The following is a 14,243-nucleotide window of genomic DNA, read 5'->3' on the forward strand; positions in this document are numbered from 1 at the left end:
GGTCAAGCTCATCCAGAGGAGTCCTAGAAATGAGGGAGAAGGCAGAGGAGGGCCGGCCAAGGAGGTCAGCAGGCCCGGAAATGGCAGCGAGAAGGAGCAGGGGAGAGCGGAGCGGGGTTTGGGGGCTTAGCTGGGACTCGGGACCACGGCTCTGCATGGTGCTCGCTGCATGTTCAGTGGGCCAGCAGGGGCCGTTTCTCATTGGTGCTCTGGCTCCGATGTTGAGTCGTGGACATAAAAAGCCCCAGTAGATGCAGACATTTACTCTACTTGCCAGAAAGGTGGACGAGACAGGAAAGCTAGCTGATCCCAAGGGGTTTCCTAGGCCCCAGCACGGTCTAGAATGGCCCTTGGCTCTTCGGGTCTAGGCGGGACCTTGGTTCTGTTGGGGGAGATCTTGGCCCCATGGGCCTGGTGGTGACTGTGGTTTTGTAGATTAGGACTGATCTTAGCCCTGTGGGTGTGGGCTAGATGTTGGCTCTGTGGTTATGAGCTAGACCTTGGCCCCGCAGATCTGGTGGGGACCTTGGCCTCTGGTGGGGACCATGTGTGCCCATTGAGTAATTCCCGGGTGGCTGACTAATAAACCACAAAGTCAGAGTCACCAGTCACAGAGAGCAGCGGGCCTCACCCAACATCTGCCAAGGCATGCCTCCCTGCCTTTGTTTTTTTAAAACAAATATTATTGATTGATTCTTTTTAGAGAGACAAAGGAAAGGAGAGAGGGAAAGAGAGAGACAGAGAGGCATTCATTTGTTGTTCCACTTAGTTGTACATTCACTGGTTGTTTCCCTGACTAGGGATTGTGCCCTGACCGGGGATTGAACCCACAATCTCGGTGGTTCCAGGAAGGAGCTCTAACCAACTGACCTAACCAGTTAGGGCCTCCCTTCCTTTGTCTTAAATGCCTTTAGGGTGGCTACGTCCAGAGGACCAGTGCCAAATTAAACAGCAAGGGACTTTGGCGTCCTAAAGGTCATCTAACATGCCTGCCTCCATGCTTTGGCCCTTTCTGTCTAAAACAAAACATAGAAGACGAGGCTTAGTGCTGTGAGGACAGAAGCATGCAACCTGGCTCGGGGTCCAGATGAGAAGAGGCAACATGCCCTTCTGCAAGGCTATAGAGACGCTGAAGGGGCCCCAGGGGACAGCAAGAGACCCCTCCACCCCGGAGACGGGGAAGACAGGACCGGGGCCACTGCCTCTCCCCCAGCCTGCCAGGGTCTCCCTCTCCCTGTCCCCGCCAGCTTGCTCGGGGCCCCAGGGGACAGCAGGAGACCTCCCACCCCAGAGACGGGGAAGACAGGACCGGGGCCACTGCCTCTGCCCCAGCCTGCCAGGGTCTCCCTCTCCCTGTCTCCCCCAGCTTGCTCGGGGGGCCCCGCCTGGTGGCCAGCCCCAACTCCCCCTTAAATCTCTCCTCTTAAATCCAGTTCTCACTCTGAAGTCACCGGTTCTGATGTCCAACTTCATGGTTTGAAAAGTCTGCAGCTTTTTTTTTATTATCTATTATTTCTCTATATATTGACAATCCCATCAGGCAGTGTAACCATAGTTGCTTTCAACAATTTTACCTAGTTTAAAAGAAGGTAAGGAGACCAGAAGAGTCTACTGTATTTACCCGGATACTTAGCCTTTCTGTGCCTGTCCACGGACTGTGGCCCCCTTGTCACGGGTGGCCACTCGGAGTAGGGCCGGTCTGGTGAAAGGGTCGGGAACAAATCAGAAGAACTACCCAGAAGATGTTTCCCATTCTCTCCAAGGTCCCCTCCTGCCCTCTGGGTTAGAGAAGGCTGATCGGAGACCTCTTTCTGATGTCTAGCTCCAGGGTTTGTACTGCTTTGGAGCTCTGGGAGGAAGACATAGCCCAGAGGACACACCACTGAGCCATTCACACCTCACTGAACCATTCTCCACACCCCGAGCCCTTCCCCCCCCACGTCATCTCACTCAGCAGACCTGAGGACCAGGATGGGAGGAGGAGGCCAGGAGGGGAGGAGGATCAGGAGGGGAGGAGGGCCAGGAGGGGAGGAGGATCAGGAGGGGAGGAGGGCCAGGAGGGGAGGAGGGTCAGGAGGGGAGGAGGACCAGGAGGGGAGGAGGGCCAGGAGGGGAGGAGGACCAGGAGGGGAGGAGGGCCAGGAGGAGAGGAGGACCAGGAGGGGAGGAGGATCAGGAGGGGAGGAGGACCAGGAGGGGAGGAGGACCAGGAGGGGAGGAGGCCAGGAGGGGAGGAGGGTCAGGAGGGGAGGAGGACCAGGAGGGGAGGAGGGCCAGGAGGGGAGGAGGACCAGGAGGGGAGGAGGGCCAGGGTTTGCAAGGCTGCCCTGCCTGTCGGTGGTCAAGCGCGGCCAGCCCTTACTCCTCGTTGCCCTCGCATTGCCTGGCCCAGGCCACCAGCACTGGCCTGGGTTAAGTAGATTTGAAAACCTTCAAGTACCGTTGTTCACCTTCCACCTCGGCCTCGTTCAGTGGCGCATTACAGTCTCAGAAGTAGTCCTAAGATGGCGTCCCTGCCAAGAACCCATACTGCTGAAGCACCAGAAGCATTCAGGGAGCCTGCAGACCATGCAACCCAGACTGCCATCGCACAGATGGGGAAACTGCCATTCACAGGAGGCCGGGGTTTGCAAGGCTGCCCTGCCTGTCAGTGGTCAAGCGCGGCCAGTCCGTACTGTCTGCCGGCTGTGTGGCCCCGCACCATCCATCCCTCCAGCCTGCCCTTGCCCACGTCCTTCCAGCTACTCCCTCAGACACACCGAGCACATTCCTGCCTCCGGACCTTTGCACTTGCTATTGCCTCTGCTGAGGACACTCTTCTGCATGGCTGACCCCTCATGTCATTCATCCAGGTCTCTGTTCACACGTCACCTCCTCTAAGAGGCCGTCATCCCCTTACCCAGCATCAGTGATTTCAGAGCACTTGTCTCTCCCAGGAATAAGTATCAGAACGCACATTATGCTTGTGTCTCTTATCTGTCTCCCCTGCTAGAATGTAAACTCCTTAAGTCTTTTTTTATTTACCATTCAATCCCTAACACCAAGAGTGTTCAGCGCTTGGTAGAAACTCATCAAGTGTTTACTAAATGAACACATGCATTTGTAGTATTAGGTGTTACCCCAAAATTCCGTGTAAGAGACAACCGCTTAATCTCAGCAGCGTTCAATAGTACACGTTGATTTAGCTCAAACGTCTGGGGGTTGGTCGGGGCCCAGCTGATGAAGGCCAGGCTTGGCTCGGGCCGTTCAGCTTTGCCCCCCGTATCTCTCGTTCCTGTGTTGGGACCAGCGAGCTGCCAGGTTCCTGTGGAAGAGGCCTGAGTGGACAGGGCAGGTTTACCTGCACAAGAGCTTTGCCCCTACCTACCCCTTGTCTGCTAACCCCACTGACTGAGACAGGTCCTTAGCTGAGCCCAGAGTCCAGCAGGCATTGAGGGGTCCAGGGGGCACCCCTTCTCACGGGAGGGCACAGTGAAGGTGTAGGGAATAGGGTGTTTCTGAAATCGTAACCCTATCACTGAGGAGGGTGTGAGGAATTAGCCCAATAAACTTGCCTCCCGTAGAACTAAAACTCTGCTTCCCGATTGTACCATTCTCCCCAGAATACACCGAATCTCCGAGCAGCTGCCTTCCCCTCGCTGGACCTGGGCTTCGGGGTGTGGATGGCCTGGGTGTGGGGCTCTCTGGAGCCTCGTGCCTCGATGAGCATGCATATGGATTAGCTTTTAAAACCTGGCCCTTGGTCGTGTCGCGCGAGTTTGCCACGTGGGCCTGTGTCTCCAACTGACCACCTTCCTTTATTTCAGGGACAGCCGGCGTGGCTGGGGATGCCATCGCCACCAAAATCGTCGAGCTGTCCAAAAGGAACCGGGTGCTGACGGCAGAGTCGGAGGGCGCGAAGACCAGAGTGCGGCAGCTGAGCGCTCGCGTGCGGGAGCTGGAGCAGGAAGTGAGGGGCTTGATTGTCCCTGCCTGGGGGCGGGGGAGGGGGTGCAGCGGGGCTCAGCACCCTGGGCCGCCCCTCCGGGGAGGGAGCCACATTGAGCTGCTTTGGGTCCTTCTGCAGGGCTTGTGGCTCGGAGTGTGTAAGGAGTTCCTCAGTCCTTGTCACATCCTGAGCAGGGAAAGTGTGTCGGGAAGCGAGGGGACACAGGTCACGGAGAGGCAGCGGGCACAGTGGCTGGGACACGGGCGGGAGCCTGACCGCCTGGGTGTGAAAGTCAGCTGCATTGCTGACTTGCTCTGTGACTCTGAGCAGTCATAATAGCACTCACCCTACGGTTTTCTGAGAATTAAATGACTTCACCTGGCAAGATGCTTAGAAGAGGACCTTGCATATAAGCAAGCACTAGGGAGATGTCTGTTAAGAACATTAACAGGTACTTGCTACTTTGAAGCTAGAGCCAGGAGCTTTCCACCAATTGGTCCACTTCTGTTCATCCTCCTCTTTCTGCTGCCCCCACTGCAGCCTCCCACAGCCAATCACAAAGCCCTCCCGTGGGGCACGGGCACAGCCCAGGCAGTCCACGGTCCCTTAGGAGCTAGAATGGAATCCAGAGAGGGCCTACTCGGCTTCCCCTCGTGTGGCTGAGGGAGCCCAGGCTGGAGGGTGAAGAGACTTTCTCAAGTCATGCAGTACGTGGTGCTGCCAGATTTCAAAGCCAGTTCTGTTGCTCTCCGACATCCTCCTTAATCGTTGTAATTGGCCCGGAATTAGAGCTTCTTCATAAACACTTTTTAGAGAACCATCTCAGGCTCTATGCCAGGCCCTGGGGAGACCGTGGGGAACAAGGACTGTGCGGTCCTTGCCCTCTTGGGAGATAGAGCAGCTCCCAGTGCCTCTGAGAGGAGGAGGGAGCGGGCACGGTGGGTCCCTGGGGGATGAGAAAGGGTAGACTCCGAGAGGTGGGGTAGGGGCCCCATGCAGCGTGCCCCCCAGGGATGGAGGCCCTGCGTGGGGAGGAAAGTCTGAGAGGAGGCCAGTGTGGCCAAGAACTGAACAAGAGGAGGTCAGCGAGGTGGTGGGTGGGTCGTGCCCAGCCTTGTTAGCGGGGGGGATGGTCTTTGTGTGAAGAACAATGGGGAAACCAATGAAAGGCCGGTTGGCTGTCCGTACTCAGTGATGGTCTTGGCCACCAGGCCCCGGGCCCGTGTAGCGGGTTCCTCAGTGTCTCCTGGTCTGGGACGTGAAGTCTATAACCCCTTTGCCCTCCCCTCTCAGACTGCTGTGAGAACTCCAGGACACAGACCATGGCTGCAGTGCTCTTGTTTATAAAGCTGTGACTGAGCACCAGGGCCGCTCTTCTGTGCGACTGGGGAGAGGGCAGGCCATCCATTACAGCCTCTCCGTCGCACGGTTAGAACGAGCGTTCTCCCACCGACGTGCGCCCTGCGCCGTGCGCCCTATGCCGTGCGCGGTGACCGCTGAGATGGGTAGCCGCACACCCTGAGAGTGGCACCAGAGTACTTCCCTCGGACTGCAATTGCAGAGCAGAACAAAATCATAAGTCTGAGGTTTGCTTTTTCAGCTGCAGACAGCCCTGGCCAGGCTGCCAGCCAAGGGGGCCGCGGACGCAGGAGCCAAGCTGCCGAGGGTCCAGATGGGAGACAAAGCCGCGGTATGAGTTCCCTTCTGTGCTGGGAAGTCAGCGAGGCCGCCGCCGGCCCGGCTCTCCCCTCTTCCACAGGAGTGGAGGTGCCTCTGTCCGGGGTCCACCTCCAGCCCACTGGAGAGCCAGGACCACCACGGCAGGATCGGCTGAACAGCCGTCAGGGGGCAGTGACCAGGCCGGGAACGCCCCAGCAGAGGCCAGTGAGGGCCGACTCTGATTCACTCCCCAGAGAGGGTGCTCAGGAGGGGCCTGAAGCTCCTGGCACCCCAGAATTTCAGGACCTGGCCCAGCTGGCCGCCCGCTCTCAGCCCAGCTGTGCGGAGCTTCTCTATGGCATCCTCACTGGGGAGCCATCGACCCCTCCCTCACTCCAGGGTCGGGGAGCTCACTGCTGCCTCAGGGAGCCCCGCTTTGGGAGGGGGCAGTCTTCCGTTTGGGGTGCTCCAGGTCTGCAGAGTAAAAGAGATACCGGGAACGGGGGTTTGTTCGCAGATTCTGTCTTACTATGCTGGGGAGCCGTGGTGAAACCCCAGGAGCTGTGAGCTGCAGCTCCATGAGAGAGGGTGGGCTACCAGGAAGGGCAGGAAGCCCAAGCCAGGCAGTGGGTGGGTAGCCAGAGTCTCAGGAACATCCCAGGAGCTGTGAGCTGCAGCTCCATGAGAGAAGGTGGGCTACCAGGGAGGGCAGGAAGCCCGAGCCAGGCAGTGGGTGGTGCCAGAGTCTCAGGAACATCCCAGGAGCTGTGAGCTGCAGCTCCACGAGAGAGGGTGGGCTACCAGGGAGGGCAGGAAGCCCGAGCCAGGCAGTGGGTGGGTAGCGCCAGAGTCTCAGGAACATCCCAGGAGGTCTCCCTGGGTGCCTTCCCAGGAAGCCAGACCATTGGTGGTCCAGGGGTCCGAGCCTCGGGCCGCCCAGCTCTGCGCCCTTTCCTAGCCCCCCCCCCAGCTGCTACAACTCAGGATCTGGTGGCTTCCTGCCCGTCCTCGGGGTCCTCAGTGGGCCGTGATGGGTCCCTAGGCTCCAGGGGCGGATGTGCCTTCTGAGGGCCAGTCTCGCGGAGACCTGTCTTGCTGCTGGGGAGGCAGGAGGAGGCTCCGTGCTCAGCAGGGGCTGGTCTGAGTGTTCAGGGCTGTCCTGGCTCCGACAGGCTTGCTGGGCAGCCCCGGCTTACCCAGAGTGTCAAGCATATCCACGTCCCCGACCAGAGCTGCCCAGGACAGGAAACTGCTCATCCAGGCACCAAGCCTGACAGCATTTTCTGAGCCTGTGACCCAGAGAATCAAAGACAAGGCCTCAGCCCTAGCCAGTTGGCTCAGTGGTAGAGCATCGGCCTGGCGTGCAGGAGTCCTGGGTTCAATTCCCGGCCAGGGCACACAGGAGAAGCGCCCATCTGCTTCCCCACCCCTCCCCCTCTCCTTCCTCTCTGTCTCTCTCTTCCCCTCCCGCAGCCGAGGCTCCATTGGAACAAAGTTGGCCCAGGCGCTGAGGATGGCTCTGTGGCCTCTGCCTCAGGTGTTAGAATGGCTCTGGTTTCAATGGAGCAATGCCCCAGATGGGCAGAGCATCGCCCCCTGGTGGGCATGCCGGGTGGATCCTGGTCGGGCGCATGCGAGAGTCTGTCTCTCTGCCTCCCCTGCCCTTCACAATTTGGAAAAATACAAAAAAAAAAAAAAAAAAAAAAAAAAAAAAAGACAAGGCCTCTGTCCAGCAGGGTGTCCAAGAGGGCAGATGAGTAGCTATGTTGCAGGAAGGGTGGGGGCAGGGCCTTCAGAGAGGCCCAGGCTGTGAGGTCACAGAGGGCCACACCCTGTGTCCAGGGTGGCTGGGAAGTGGCATGCAGGAGGGCTCCTGAGGGGGCCTTGCTGAAGAAGGGGGATGGGAGGGCCTCCAACAGGCAAGCCAAGGCTTGGAGGCCAGGAAGCAGTCAATGTTTCTATCACGTCCACTAGCTGGGTGTGAGCTGGATAACGTTTGCCTGCAGTCCAGGGCCCGCTAGGGGAAGGGGGGTGCAAACCACAGACAGCCGGGCTGGGGTCACCGTGGAGGGCGGCCTGGAGTGGCAGCTGGGGTCGGAGATCCCCCTCTCTCCTGTGGCGGCAGGCAGCCTGGAAGGCTTCTGACAGAAGAGTGGGTGATGGGCTACGAGCCTCCACTCATCAGTCCCATGGGTTTTTTCTGGGCGTCCTCGGATCAGAGAGAGAACAAAAGCAATGCCCCCCCCTCGTTAGACTGTCTGGCAGGCCCACGCCACACTGCCAAGGCCGGCAGGCTCCTTCCGCCTCCCCGCCCCAGCTCCAGGCTCATTCCGGAGCAGAGCGGATGGCCCTCCCTCCAGCTGGGCTGCAGGAGGCGGTGTGTGCACGTCGCTGGCACTGTCTGCTCCCCGTGGGCTGGGTTTCAGTTATTCCCTCAAAGAAAACAGCCCGTACCCGAGGCCCCCACAAAGCCTGTGGAATTTCACTCTGGGCGGAAACAGCTCTGAAATGGCAGGAGGCAGGGTTCGCCCAGCTGCCCAGGAGGGGAGGACAGGGCCTGGCAGAGCAGAGGGGCTGATGGCTGCACAGGCACCTAGCACCATCGGGTCCACAGCCCCTCTGCCAGCTGCCCACCCACGTCAGGCCAGGGCCCCCGGTATCGGCCTCGGTCAGGATCCACCCCAGACAGCACCTATACATGTGTTATCCTGTCCACCGCACAGGCCCCTGGAGGCCGGTGTCACATTCCCCCACGTTTCAGATGAGGAACTGGGGTTGGACAGACGTGTCGTTTCCTGGGTTCTAGGTCCAGGCTCGACCTGTGTGCTCCTCCCCTGCTCTGAGCAGGGTCACAGCGGGCATGTGGGAGGCTCGGGCACTCTTGCAGTGCCCACATCGCCACCCAGAGGGGCCCACGGGCTCACGGCCCCAGAGATCTGACGGGCTGGGGATGTGGCTTCCCACTCCAGGGCAGGGCCCAAGCAGCACAGCAGCAGGGGGACGAGAGTGCCCAACCGCAAGGAGAAGGGACGGCAGGCGGCCAGACGGGGAAGGACATGCAGAAAAAGGATTTTAAAAATATAGGTTTGGGTTTTATGTTAAGTCCCCAGCTTGCAAATTCCGTTCACGTTGGTTACTCTGTCGGCCGCGTGGTGGCGCTGTGGAAGCAGGACAGGGCAGTGTTTAGTGCCCACTCCATGGATGAGGAGGAAGCCAGATGCACCGGGCTTTCTGGACTGTGTGTCCAGGTCTAGTGACCACTGGTTTCTGGCGACCCAAGGCCTCCGGGGTCCCTGGACCTGCCCAGGCCCAGTCTACTTGGATGTGCCCCTCACACTGACATTCCCAGTGCAGGTTTATTGTGTCTGCTAAGGAAAGCTCAGAAAGCCACTGCGGCCCCGCCATGCCCCTCAGAAGTCCAGCCCACCTGGTCTGTTGGGACCGGAGCAGATGGTCTGTCTCAGTGTCATTGCTGGATGGGAAGTTCAGCCCGCCAACCGTGGGCCCCGCTGGGTGGCATGATGCCTGGGCCTCAGCGACAGCGGCCAGCGCGGGGGGAGAGGGCAGGTTTCTGACCCCACTCCCGTCACCCAGACAGCTGTGTGCCTGACGCCAGTTCCCTCCCCTCCCTGAACGTCACTTTCATCACTTGAGGAAGGGGTTCCAATGGGTTGACCTTGGACTACCTTTCAGGCCAAACTTCTGTGAGCATCGGTGGGGACGGAGAAATGGGCATCACATTTTAGAAATATTTATATTCAGGTTGTTTAAATCAAACTATAAGAAGAAGAAAAAGCATTGCTACGAGTTCCAGCAGGCAGAGTTTTCAGGGTTGTAGCCGCTCTTCAAGCCACAGAAATGGAGTGTCTGGGGGTCAAACGGGCTCCTTATTTCTAGTGAGTGAGCTCACCGCCAGGAAAGGGGAGCCCAAGGCCCCAGCTGAGGATTCCAGGAGGAGGAGGAGGCCCCAAGCTTGGGTGGTCGTGGCCCCCCTGCCCAGGTGCTGGTTCCCTCTCTATGGGAGTGCAGACGGGTGAGCGGAGATGCCGGTCTCCGAGCACAGCAGGGTCCGCACCTAGGAGGGGTCTGGCAGTTGCGGAGCCAGCGGGCCTCTCCGGAGGCCCCCCCTCTGTGTGTGCAACACTCAGACTGGGGGCTCAGCCCCCAGTGTCAGGGTGCCGGGATTTGCACCCACACTTCTGTCTCCGCCAGGTACCCAGAGCCAAGGGGACTTACCCTGCACCAGCCTCTGCCCTGCACCCCCAAGGGGCTGACAGCACAGCCTACCCCCGCAGGGGTCTGTGCGGACGAGAGGAGGTCTCCTTGTCCAGCACTCGGCAGGGCACCCAGCACACGCTGGGCGAGCGGGGGCTGTGACTATTATTGCTGTTTAGTGACTGCTCTCCATCCCGTCCTCCCCACCAGCCGGAGACCCCAGAGATGAAGGCCTTGCAGGACAGGCTGGCGGCCACCACCCTGAAGCTGAGTGACCTTCGCAACCAGGTCCAGTCTCTGAAGCAGGAGCTCCGGGTGGCCCAGAAGGTATTTGGGAGCCAGGCTTCAGGTCCCCGTGGCTGGGGCAGGGCTGGGGCTGGGGCGGGGGTCAGGAAGGGGCATGACGGGGACAATGGGTTCCATTCAGGACCAGCGAGGGCTTGGCCCCGGGAGCGTCATGCTGCTTGCTCCGGGTCAGGCTCCAGATCCAGCAACTTCCTCCCGCCAACCCTTGAAACAGACCCACTCGGGGCGTGGGGTTGCTGGCCGCCTGCGGGCCCCGCGTGTACGGCCCCGTGAGGCCCGCCCCACCGTGGACCAAGGAAGCCAGTGCTGTCCACCCAGCCAGAGTCCTTCAAACCATTCCCGTGCTACGCGCACCCCAGTCGAGTCTCCTTCATCAGCCACCTTGGGCCTGGAAGCCCGACAAGGCCTGCCTCCTGCCCTCTGCTGTTTGTAATATTAGAAAATGACTCGGTCACTTGCGTATTAAAGGGCCCTTTCAAAGCAAAATTCTCAGATTCAGGATGCAGGCCCAGCTGGTTCATTATTTATTTTTATTTACACAGTGAATTCTCTGGCGTTTGTCTTTTCTGCTGGAACCACGCAGACCAGCCAAGATTTCCAAAACAGAGTTCTATTGTAGAAACAAGCCCCAGAGACTCGGTCCGCTAGGTCAGGTTTCGTGGCAGGCTTCATAGGGGCGCAGGGCACAAGCTGAGTGCCATCCTCCCCCCTCGAAGCCTGGAGGCGGGGCCTGAGCTCCTCCCATCACCAGCGGCCAGGCCGGGGCCCTTCTGGACCCCAACAGCCCCGGTTGACATTCGGAAGCCCTCTCCCTCGCTGCACACAGACATGGCCCCCTGTCTGTGGCTTTTCCCAGAGGGCGGGACCCTGTGACAATGCACTTCCTGTAGCTGTCCAGGATGAGCTCAGTTCTAGGTGACCAGTGAACAAACTAAGGAAGTAGGTTGGGGTCAGTTTTGTGGTTCCCCCATCCCAGAATATGTCAAGAGCAAGGGGCCCCATCTGGGCATCGTCAGCAGTTCCTTGTCTGCTTTAAGCATCGCCAAGAAATGCTGGGGACCAGGGGTCCACCGCTTTCCCTGAGAGCTGCTCTTGGAGCGTGGTCAGCTGGCCTTCGGGGCGGAGGAAGGCTGTGCGGGCAGCAGCTCTGGGGCTGTGGTGACCCCTCCACCTACACCCCCGCTCCCCCCAACCCCTTGGACCACACTGAAAGCCCCGCCCTTTTCAGGTGCTGGCCAGCGAGGTCGGAGAAGATGTGAACACGCAGCACCTTCTGTCTGCGCCAGGGTCCTGGCGGGGTCGGGCTCAGCAAATTCTCGTTCTGCAGGGCAAGGTGAGTCAGGCACCAGACTTCTCCCGGCCCCGAACCGAGGGCTTGAAATGTCCCAGAAAGACCCGCATTGGCCCACAATCAGAGACACAGGGCCCAAAAAAGGCCTCCTCGCACGGCTGTTGTCTTACATCCTCCCCAGACAGCCTGATTTTAATTTGTTATTTAATGAGCACGCATTTATATAACAGTTACCATGTGCCAGGCACTGGCGCTCGACAAGTGCCAAAGCCTTTGATTTATTTCACCCCAGGCATATTTTCCTCCAGTTCATGTAAATTCGCGTGACTAGTGTACTTGGAGGCTTTTTCCAGATTTGTCCAGATGCCTGTAGCCTTTTGGAAGTTTTAATCACCCAGTAAAAATTCAGCTTTGTCTCCCTCTTTGTGTTCTAAATATTTGGAGCCTCTCTAGAGGCCCAGAGCAGGGGCTCCGGAGCTCGACTGCTAGGACTCGAATCTCAGCTCTCCACCCACCAGCTGTGTGGCCTCGGGCCAGTTGCTTCATCTCTCTGTGCCTCCATTTCCTCACCTGTGTCCGGGGACTGAGGACGGTACCTACCCCACACGGTTGCTGGGAGGACTGAGAGTCAGCATGTGCAGAATGCTCGACACAGTGCCAGGCGGCGCTGCACCGGGGCTAGCTGCGGTCATCTCCCTCTTTTTTTGCCTTCAAACCAAGAAACCCCTGCAGATGTGTAACTTCCACAGCTGCCAACCACTTTGCCTTTGGCCCTGGGGACTTTGGGGTCACAGCTCCTGGGTGGCTTTTATCTTCATGGTCTCCTCTGGGATCCTTGAAGCCAACATGAAGGGGGAAAAGACACTGGAAAAATGGTAATTAATGACCAGCATTTGGGGTTCAAGAAACCTGAGGTCAAGTCTGGCCTGAGTCACTGATCTACAAAGCCTGCGTGACCTTGGGCAAACCACTTTTGTGCCTCAGTCTCCTCACCTCTAAAATGGAGATGGTAGTACTTTTCTCGTGGTTGTTGCGGGTTAAATGAAATAACATTTGTAAAGCACGGTGCTTGGATAGAATAAGTGCTCAGCACATTAATTGTTGTTGTGTAAATCAATTATTAAAAGGAATCCTGAGTTTTTTAATGCTTAGTAGAATTACCACACAAGGCCACACGGGGGCGCTGACACACGCTTTCACAGCCTTACTGCGGCCCTGGACTAGTGAGTCTAGTGGATTTTGCCCCTGCTCAGGTTGACCCAAGTTTGTCCCATCATTTATGTTGTGTAGGCATGGGAACCAGGGTTAGACGGTTCCTAGGAATCATCCACTCCAGCCCCAGAATGATAAAGCCATCGTTCTGTGGGACGATATCTAGATCTGCCCCTTGCTGAGCACTAGAGTCAGTGCTGAGGGCTTCTCCTGGGCCATCCTCGGGTTTCTCAAAGTGGCCTAATCCTAAAAATCACCCAATAGCACTTGTTTAAAACGCAGGTCCTCCCCCTAGAGCTCTGACTTGTTGTTGGTCTGGAGTGGGCACCAAGGTTTGTCATTTCAAGAAGTGTGTTGGGGATTCCCAGGCTCAAACAAGTTCAGGGTACTGAACGCTCATGAGGGCGTTGTCAAGGTGTACCTTTACGGTCATTCCACAGGTGACCTAAGGTTCAGAGAGGTTAAGTAATCTGTGTGTAGTCACACAGCCAGTGAGGCTTTGAGCTGGCCCCAGCCCCCAACCCTGCCCTCCCTCTGCAGCATCTCTTGCAAGTGGCCAGGGACGCAGGACCCTCGGAGGAGCACACTGCACCGTGGGTGGTCCGTCTGTCAGGTTCTTTCTTGTACTAAGGCCCTTCTTCCTCCTTCCTGGGGCCACACCTCTGCTTCTCGGCCTCCAGACCCTCCGAGATGGGGTGATTCTTCTCAGTCACTTGGAAGTTTCTCTTTTCCAAGCTACACCCCTGTTGTGCCTTCTGATGTCTTGCTCAGGGTGTCACCTCAGATCCCTCCTATGGGGCTTCCACGTCCATCTGTCTCTGCTGTCCTCTGTCCAGTGCGGCTCCCCGTCACACCTCAGGGTGGCCCCGGCGAGGGGTCGAGTCTGACTGCAGACCGGTTGTGGGACAACGAATCTTACCACACTCAGGTTCGAGAGCTTGAGAAACAGTTGGGACAGACCCAGAGCCAGTCTGCGGGGACAGCCAGCGACGAGCCGTCTGTCCATCCAGACCCCCGGAAGCTGTCAGCCCAGGAGAGAAACCAGCTGAGGATCCGCAGCCTGGAAAGGGAAAAGCAGGAAGCTTGGGAGGTACCACGCGCCCGGGGGGGAGGTCCGGTGGGCACGCGGGACCGGAGCTCATGACCGCCCCCGCAAGGACTCAGACTCACCCCTTAGAGGCAGGAGGCGCTGGGGCGGGGTCACCTCACATCCTGCCGATTCAGCGCGAGCAGCCTGGTGGGTCCTTACCCAGAGCCTGCGTCATGGACTCTGGGTCACCCCATGCCAGCAGGTTAGGAGATGTTGGATCTGCAACTTTCATTGTGAAAGGGGTGGGAAGTGTCCCGGTCCCAGAGGTGTCCTGGGGGCCGTGGGCCTTACGGGAGGAGCGCTGGGGCTGATGGGAGAGGTGGGCGGGCCGGTGTCAGCTCCAGGGCCTGCGTCTCCCTGGGCGAACGGGGAGGTCAGAAGCTGAAGTTCACCAGGCTGATCCAGAGAGGGGACGCTTGGCCCTTGTAGCTGAACAGTCTAAGGGTGGTTTAGCTCCAGGCACACACGGACCCAGAGATTTGGGGCCTGATCACAGTACTACTGTCTCCTGGGTTAGCTTTGCTCTCGCCATGGAAACTCCT

At 58.5% G+C, this 14,243-nt stretch overlaps 1 protein-coding gene across 3 annotated transcripts in view; it reads left to right on the plus strand.

Annotated features, from left to right (window-relative positions):
- CCDC13 (coiled-coil domain containing 13) overlaps positions 1-14,243 on the plus strand; it is a 48,825-nt gene that overhangs the window by 11,933 nt on the left and 22,649 nt on the right. For all 3 annotated transcript variants that reach the window (XM_066351375.1, XM_066351377.1, XM_066351376.1), the window contains exons 4-8: positions 3,807-3,949; positions 5,529-5,618; positions 10,013-10,129; positions 11,337-11,441; positions 13,540-13,701. In XM_066351375.1, coding sequence (XP_066207472.1) covers positions 3,807-3,949; positions 5,529-5,618; positions 10,013-10,129; positions 11,337-11,441; positions 13,540-13,701 — 617 coding nt within the window. The remainder of the gene's footprint in view (positions 1-3,806; positions 3,950-5,528; positions 5,619-10,012; positions 10,130-11,336; positions 11,442-13,539; positions 13,702-14,243) is intronic.

This window comes from Saccopteryx leptura, chromosome 10 (genome assembly GCF_036850995.1).
Source record: "Saccopteryx leptura isolate mSacLep1 chromosome 10, mSacLep1_pri_phased_curated, whole genome shotgun sequence".
NCBI classification, from domain to species: Eukaryota; Metazoa; Chordata; class Mammalia; order Chiroptera; family Emballonuridae; genus Saccopteryx; species Saccopteryx leptura.